General features: G+C 42.2%; 1 protein-coding gene across 1 annotated transcript; it reads left to right on the top strand.

The window, feature by feature from the left end:
- The first annotated feature begins 1954 nt into the window (after positions 1 to 1954).
- LOC119551239 (dynein regulatory complex protein 8) lies at positions 1955 to 2784 on the top strand. The gene is made up of 4 exons (XM_037860479.1): positions 1955 to 1981; positions 2039 to 2270; positions 2322 to 2532; positions 2595 to 2784. Exons 1-4 carry the CDS (start codon positions 1969 to 1971, stop codon positions 2604 to 2606), a joined length of 468 nt encoding a protein of 155 aa, XP_037716407.1. The 5' UTR covers positions 1955 to 1968; the 3' UTR covers positions 2607 to 2784.
- The last annotated feature ends 5769 nt before the right edge of the window (positions 2785 to 8553 follow it).

Below are 8553 nucleotides of genomic sequence, written 5' to 3'. Positions count from 1 at the left end.
AATGGCATTTTCGATTGGCATCTGAAAAGGGCAATCGATTCGAGTGGAGGTGACCTTAATATGTGCTTGCCCGTGGTGCCGAGTGAAGGGCTTTGGGATTGTATAATATAAGATCTTTGAACTAAAATCGGAATAAATTAGCACGGCCTTAATAGCTTACAAGCAAATCGATCGCTGTCTTTGTTCAATGCAAATAGATTTCTTCCTTCCTTCACAGGAAACACTTCCCATGTCCCCGATTCCAAGTCCCCGACCTGTCTGCACAGGTGTCGAATTTGACAGATGAGCAAAACGCAGGGCAGTAACCGGAACTGGTGGACCGGACCGTGATTGCAACGGGCGTGGCCGGTCCTCTAAAAGAATCGCATCAGCCAATCCCATAGAGAAACCCAATCCCGCAGCGGAGTCAGCGCGACTTCAATTTAAATTTTAATCGCATGCCTAATAGACAAACCTGTGGTAAATGTCAGAATAAAGAGACTAAGAGCCGACTTAAATCATGCCAACATTTACAAAGTACTTTGCAGGAGCCCCATCTTTGGACCAGCCTCGTATGAGCGGCTGCGAGTCACGGACACGTCGTCAGATACAGTCGGGGTATGGTACGGGTATGGGTATAGGTATAGGATGGTATGGTATGGTATGGTATGCTGAAGATGGGCCAAGACAAACTTCCGATCACGTTGTAAGTCAGCAGCGAAATTGCTAACTGAGAGAAAATGTATATTTATAGAACTAACAGGGTTTGTTTTTACTTTGAAAGATGATATCATACTAATATTATATTATAATATATAATATAATTTATAAGTTTTGAATACCCTCAGCTCCTTTGCATATATTACAATTTTGTTGCGTTCTTATGATGGTTTCCCGAACCGAGTTTCTGGGTTCAGAATCTCTTGCACCTTAACAACAAATATTTAATCATATTACCATATTTAGTAATTCTAGTTCCTCAAGAACACATTGATATAAAATATATTTTTTAGCTGTGTATCGGACCTCTACCGAGCCCTGGCCAAAGGGCCCAAGAGAGAGAGAAAAAGTTAATGGAGGCAAATGCATCAAAATGGTTAATTGGATCTGGAACAGCAAATGACGAACACTTTTAGTGTTTATGGCAGTAGCTGAGGTACAGGCCCAGATCCAGGGCCAAGTCGAGATCCAGAGTTGGGTCCAGAAACAGCAAAGGAGATTGCGGCAGATAGGCAAGTGTGTACGTGGATTCGATGGTGATGATGGGAGCTGCGGGAAATCGGAGCGGCATGCAGGGCATATATATAGGTATACAGATATATATACAGATATATATTCTAGGAGATGCGGCAAACAGCTCAAGTGGCAAGCGTGTTGTACACGACACGCATTAGCGTGAATGGAGCAGTTCTCGTACTTGCCTTGGCCATTTTTTAATCGAATCGAATGCGTTGAGAGCCGGGCCTCAAACTGAAACTGCAGCTTAGATGGCCAGACAAATGTGAGGGAAAATTAATGGCGAGCTCTGCAGTAATTTCCATTAAAGTGGGCACAGCTCCGAAAAAGCACTTGTTGCTGCTGGCCAAGCGCCCGGTATGGCCAAGGAAAACTTCCGTGTTCCTTACTAGACAGCCGGTGGATCGGCGAAATGGTAATGGGCCAATATGATGGCCTCCATGAGCTGCCTAATGGGCCGCTCTATGGAGGTTTTTACTGTGGCATTATGGACCCGCCTCGGCAGCAGCAGCATAGCCTTGTGTGGATTTGGATCCAGTCGATCCAAAACGAAAACGACTGGTTATTTTATTGTAAAAACCCAAGGAAAGCCATAACAAATAGGCACTTAAAAACGTACAAGAAATATTAATACATTCTTTCTGCTAATTCAAATCACCCCTAGCAACAGTGTTTGGTCTATTGAGCTATTGATTTAATACTTTCCACCCACATAACAAGTCTCAGTTGGTTGAAAAAACTCAAGCCCTCAACATGGATATGGATTGTAAGGACTTGTATCTTCAAAATGCAAATATTTGATATTAAGGAAAATCGTTTTTAGTAAACAACGACTTGGAGAAACGCATTTCGGATGCGTTCTGTGTGTTCGATCATCATGGTGAAAAGTTCATAGATATTCGAGAAGTAGGCACTGTTCTAAGACTTTTGGGTTGTGTTCCCACCGAGGAGGAGGTGAATGAAGTAATCTCGGCCACAGAATCGGAGGAAACTAGTGGGGAAGTGCACTTGACCAAATTTTTGCCACACGTCTCGCAGTTGCTCATGGAGCGCAAGTGAGTAGTAATACTTTCTATAAATACTATTTCCTATAATATTTTGAACAGAATGGAACCCGCTCCGCCGGAGAAAATTCTGCAGGCCTTTAAGATTTTGGATCCTGAAAACAAGGGCTACCTGACCAAGGAGAGCTTTGGAAAACTGATGATGGAGGAGGGTGAGCCGTTTACCCAGGAGGAAATGGATGAGATGTGGCCAGTGGCCATAGATCCCATCAGCGGGCATATACCTTATGAGTTCTACTTGAACCAGCTGATGGTAATTAAATTAAATATTTATAACCAGCCTGCATTTCATATTATGTTTATTTTACTTTTCAGGTATATCTGTAGGCTTACAGAGTGACATTTGATAAAGTTTCCACGATATTGCCCTTATATTCTGGTATTTCTTTATTTACTAAAGACACAACACGCCAGGAAGATATCTACTTCCTGAAATTGTAGCACCTACCCATTTTCAATGAAGTTTATATTTTGTCAATCTTATGCAGCTGTAAAAGCGCAAGTAGAGTTCAATAAAGTCCCCAAATTACACTCGTTAACGGGATGTTTTTAGCACTCCCCTGTGCATTTGCTATTCTGACTATTTTACTAAGCAAATCTCTTTCCACTTTCCACTCCCTTTCTTGGCCACTTACATTAGCCTTAGCTGCGAGCACACAGAGGAGCGGAGCTAACCAACCAAACTGGCCAAATGCGTTCCAAAGTAGTCGGCTAAGTCCCCGGCACAGGACACTGGCTTTTGGTTCTGGATATGGATGTGGATGTGAACAGGGATGTGGATGTGGATGTGGAAGAGGAGGAGCTGCTGCAGCTGGAGTTCTACTTGGGGCGGGACGCTGCAAAGTGGGTTGCGCATCATTAGCACAACTAATGGATGTTCACTTTTCTTACCTGAAACCTGGAACCTGGACACCGGACCAAGTCGTGTGCTGGTGTACTCACCTCCTCGCCACTGCAGTCCAAATTGCAGTCGGTTATGTGCGAGAGAGGCTAGAAATTTAAATAAATTAAAATACCTCTCGAAGTGCATTTGCTAGGGAGTCGTGTTCGGAGTCGTGTTCTCGCTTCCGTATTTATTAAATTCTAAATACGCGCTGATGGATGCACTTAACTGCATCTTATGGATTAAAATATTTCATGTAATGCCCCCCGCTCCACGGCCATCTGCACGTTCTGGAGCTTTGGCCAATTTGAGTGATTGCATTGCGCGCATTTAAATGGATGCTGGGATGGCCCAAACAAGTTCTGCGGCTGCAGCCTAATGGACTTTTAATCTTTACAACTTGTAAAAATTTCGTTTTTGAATTGTGCCGACCGGCGAACCTGATTGTCTCAGAGTCATAAAGAGGCTGCCAAGTGCTTAGAGGGGATATTAGATTCGCTCCCTTGACCCTAACTACACTCGGAAAACAAGCTCAGGAACTGGAAATTCTTAAGTTTAAATCCTCCTCAGGGATTAGTTTTGAAAATAAGGGCAAGTATGCCGGAAAATCTGACAGTCGTCAGTCAGTCTGGCAGCGGGGATCGTAAAAACGGAGAACTGAGCTGTCGAACAAATTGTCAAAGTTCGGTGGAGCCTTTCTGGAGAACTAAACTGCTTCCTCGCCCGAATCAATTCGGCCTGCCTTTCTGGGGGCCAAAAAGCCGGGACTGAGGGCTTCTCCTCCGACGACTGATGATGATTTACGCTCGACGAAGCGTAATTAAGATTTATGCTCCACACTCACTTGCAAAATATATACTTATATCCAAAGCCACAAAATATGCACATAGTTGCGTATCTGAGTTTATGAGTACCAACGGCTTAATTGTTAGTTATGCGCTTTTGTTTGTGCGACATTAAAACTAATTAAGTAGAAAGAGTTCCTATAAGATTTATATGCATCAATGATTGCCTGTTGTTGCAAGTGTGTGCGCTGCAAATTAAAGCAATTAGTTGCATTTTATGACAATGGCCAGAAGTACAAGGCCCCAAGCCCATTCGCAAAGGGATAAAATATGTATTTACGACCCCAAGGGGCCTTCCTTAATGAGTGGGCGATGGCAGGGAGCAAATATTTATGCACCTTGATTGATATCAGCCAGAGGTTGTTTTCACAATTGACATATTATGAATTAATTATTAGCATTAATTGATTGCAGCGGCTTTGTTTTCTTAGGTAAGTTAACTAGAAAAATATATGGTTATTTGGATTGGTTAATCAACTTTATAATTTCAAGAATTTAAAACTATTAAAATATCTTTAATTTAAATCTGGAGATAAAAAATTTGGAATAATTGCATTTACCCTCAGTTCTTGCATATTTCTGCATGTAATTGAGCCAAATCTATTCTTCTCGCTTCCCCTGATTTTCAGGGGTTTCACTTCCTCTGCCATTTTCATTTTCCAGCTGCACCGCCTGGAACTTTCAATCAACTTTCTGTTTACCTACGCCTGCAGAGCCACTTGTTTTGATGCCTGCCCTGAAATAATGGCAAGCCTCGCTTTCGTTACTGTTGCCCCAGAGAACTGGCAACTTCAGATTCCGATTCGGAATGGGAATTGTGAATCTGGGTTTAGTGCACTCGTATACCACGTGCATACGACTTCAACGCAATGAAAGCGCAAGCGGGCTCTTGCAATTTTGATTTCGAGTGCTTTTCCTGCCCGCCGTTAATTGAATTTAAGCAATAAAATATAATTTGGATTTTTGCATGTTTCCCTGGCGCGTAGCACGCCGAAAAGCGGAACCCGAATGGAAAGTCAAAGTCGGCGCAACAGAGGGGCCAGAATCCAAGGTAGGGACTGCAAAATCGCAAAAGGTGAACAACATGCAATTGGCGGGGAAGTTGGGGGCAAAAAAGCGTGGCCACTGGCTCGGAGTCCGCCTGCCTGCGTCTTTATTGTTGCAGCAGCCGTCGACATCATCGCCATCGTCATCGTCATCATCATCCGACGTCGTCGCTGCCATGTACAACACCCAGAGGTATCAGCAGACAAAATGCTAAAAATGTATTTACCACAAAGGCAACGCGACGACGAGTTTGGCTCATTGCTGCTGCTGCTCCTGATGTGGCTTTTGCTTTTCCATTGCTTTTGCTGTTGCTTTTGCTGCGGCTGCCCTTAATGGATCTGCAGCACTTTGAGTGATTTATTTCACACGTTGATGAAATGGACAGCAATGGGCCGCATTTTGACGTTTATTGCAGCAGTGGCAAGGGCCGCAGAAGCAGCGGCAACAGCAACAACAGCGCACAGCAAAAGCGTCCAGTGCCCACGGCATGTGTTCTGCGCATGCGCGCAGCCCTTTAACAACGGGGACTGGGCTGAAGCGCAGACGGCGTCCACCTTGGAGCCGGGTTTTGAAAGGAAGCTATTTTGGCCCTCTTCAGATGCCCTTCCACTCCAAGGAAAGAGACTTAAATAGAAAAGTACTTTAGTTTTATATAAATATGAGTAAACCTTGTTAAAACGTATAGAGTTTTCTTTATGGTCTAAAAACGATTTTTTATTTTTATCACGATAATAAACCATTTATATAGGATTTTTAAAAATATATAAAAAATCCATTAGCCAAAAGCAAAGATATAAATATTAGGATACCTATAACTAGGTGAATAAGTCTTTTTTAGAAAAACATTTTTCAATTGGAAAAAATCGATTCATATTATGTATCTACTATAACACAAATGTATTTAAAAATCTTGGATAACTTCTTAAAATCCTATTTATATGGCATATCTTTTTTTGTGTATGCATGTCTAGTTTTATTTAATATTTTCTGATACTAAGTTCCCATTGTAGAATTAAGAAAAAATATTTTGTAATTGTTCAAATCGACTTCAATTCATTTTCGAACTGCAAACAAGAGTTTTTTTGTTAACTAACTAGCTTTTAAATAAGCTTTACCTCCTTTATTGCAGAGTATTTGATAGTCAACCTTAAATTCTGTTTTGATATCGTTTTGCTTTTTTAATATTTTCCCTTTTCCCCTGTTTTTTTTTGCAATTGCATTGGGAGCCTTGCACGTCTTTTGGTAATAGCCCCGCAGACCGTGCGCGCTTTAATGAGGCGCGCTCCTCATTTGGACGCCACGCATTTCGTAGTTTTGTACCCGTTTACCAAACGACGGATGTTGGTCCGTCGGAGGGGGGCAGCAGCGGACTCGCGGCTATTAAAACATTTAATTGCAACTTAATTAGTCGAAGGTCTGGCAGGGCACTTCTCACGAATGCAACTTTGCCGAATGCCAGCTCTGACCCCAAAGTCGCATTGAGAGTGGTGGGGTTGGGGGTCAGCTTTTCCGCAGTGCGACCCACTCACGGAAAAGCCATCGAGCGGCGGGCATATTGACAAATCCACCCCCGAGAAAAGTCAATTTAACACATTCACTACGCCTCTTAAAAATGTTGATATTTTAATTAGTTACGCTCTAAAGGATTTTCCACAGGCAAGTCAAGGTTTCACCCACTCCCCAAAAACAAAATCCAGCTTGGGTCCAAAGCCTGGATCATCATGGAGTAGTTACTGCAAAGACGCCGGGGCCATGCAGCTGGAGAAAAATAAAGTGCCAAAGGGCACACATGGCACCGAGTTTCTTTGGTTTTGTGGCTTTTGTTTTTAGCCATAAACAGGCTGTTGGTGTGAGTTACTATCTTCAGGGGAGGAGATATAGGGGGGTTATTCTGGGAAACTTTAAGATGCATTTTATTATTTGGTTTTTAGTTCATAGGAATTTTAATATTGGATCTTGGTCCCTTTTTTTCTTGTCAAAGCAACTACTTTCCCCTTTAACTTTCCCTCAAACGCCGCCCTTGGCTTCATATGCCAACCTACAGAGCTTGGTTTTCCCTCATCGGTTTTTATTTTGGTTTTATGACAGCGCGCCCAACTGTGGCAATAAGTTCAAATGCCAGCCCAGAGACCCGGCGACTAAATGCACGGCTAAATGTGCAACCGAGGCTGACTGGCTGACTGGCAGGGAAACTCTGGCCCAAACCCGGCTCAGGCTCAACCTCAAGAGTCAAGCTCAGGCGGACAAAGGTTCCTTCGCTGGCAGTGCCGAAATAAAAAGTGGGTGTAGCGGCACCAAATGCCATTGCCAACTTTCGGTCCAAAAGCAACGCCAACGCACCTCGTGAGCATCATCGCCTCGCCCCCACCTGAACCATCACCATCTCATCCTCGCCATTGCTGATTTCCACTAATTTGATTAAACAGATTGAGTTTAATAAGGCTCGTGGAGGGAAGGAAATGCACTGGCACTTGACTGTGCCGAATGCCGGCAACAAATGCTGCCTAATTCAAGTGCCGCATTTATTTTGTAAACATTTCACATGGCACTCTGTATTCTGCACTAGGTATTTCCCCATACCCACGGGCCTCACGACTTGTTGTGATACAAAATATGCCGGTTGAGCAGTGATAGCACTTGAGAATTGCCCACACAAAAGGCCACATCCCTACTCCGATCCCAGTCCCAATCCCAGTTCCCAGTTCTAGCCCCGATTCCGAATCCGATCCCGGACCTGAAACAACCCAATCAATGGGCCCAGAGCTCGTCCGTGCAATGTGCGTTTTGTGTGCACTTATGCGATCATTTGTTAAGTGTCATCGCGCCGGCATATGGGCAGGAAAACAACTCGAGAACAGCCGCAACATCAACAAACTGGGCTGAAGGGGAAATTTGTCTCCGACATCGCAATATTGTGATGCCCTAAGTTCAAGTTGAAAGCAAGCTCGATTCGGGGGGTATCATGCGAGGAGCATTCAAATTTAATTACATTTTAATTTTACCTTATATCTAGGATTGATATGGGGAGAAGTTATTCATTTAATATATATACTACTTAATGTTTTAAATTAAATAGATAAGCTGAAATACATGAAAGCAGTGAAAGCAAGTTGAAATATATTTAACTATAAACTTAATCAATATATATAGTCTTAGCAAGTGGAAAAATATTAACCAGTTTTTTTAGAAGGCTTATCAAAGATGGTACCCACTTCAAATATTATCAAGAAAATGTTTTTTAAAATGTTTACTTGGATAAAGTAACGAATAAAGTAATGTATAATTAAAGTAAATTTACGAATAGTGCAGGTATGAGCCAAAATTAGCAAAAATATTTTAATTCTTAAGCTTTGTTTTAAGAAAACAAAAAATACAATTTATAGGTCTAAGGGTATTTTTACTGTGATAAAAATAAATAAAGATAGAGAAAAACTTTTAGGTATATATTTGTCAATAACCAATGGATGTTTATTAAAAGCAAAGCATAAATCATATAAAT

Source organism: Drosophila subpulchrella, chromosome 2R, assembly GCF_014743375.2.
Source record: "Drosophila subpulchrella strain 33 F10 #4 breed RU33 chromosome 2R, RU_Dsub_v1.1 Primary Assembly, whole genome shotgun sequence".
Lineage (NCBI taxonomy): Eukaryota > Metazoa > Arthropoda > Insecta > Diptera > Drosophilidae > Drosophila > Drosophila subpulchrella.
Note: the sequence above shows the minus strand (reverse complement) of the source record. Positions and strands in the feature narration are given on the sequence as shown.

Excerpts from the sequence above, each read along its gene's own strand:
- LOC119551239 (XM_037860479.1), top strand. Across the intron at positions 2,271-2,321 it reads CAGTTGCTCATGGAGCGCAA|AATGGAACCCGCTCCGCCGG; the intron begins GTGAGTAGTAAT and ends TATTTTGAACAG.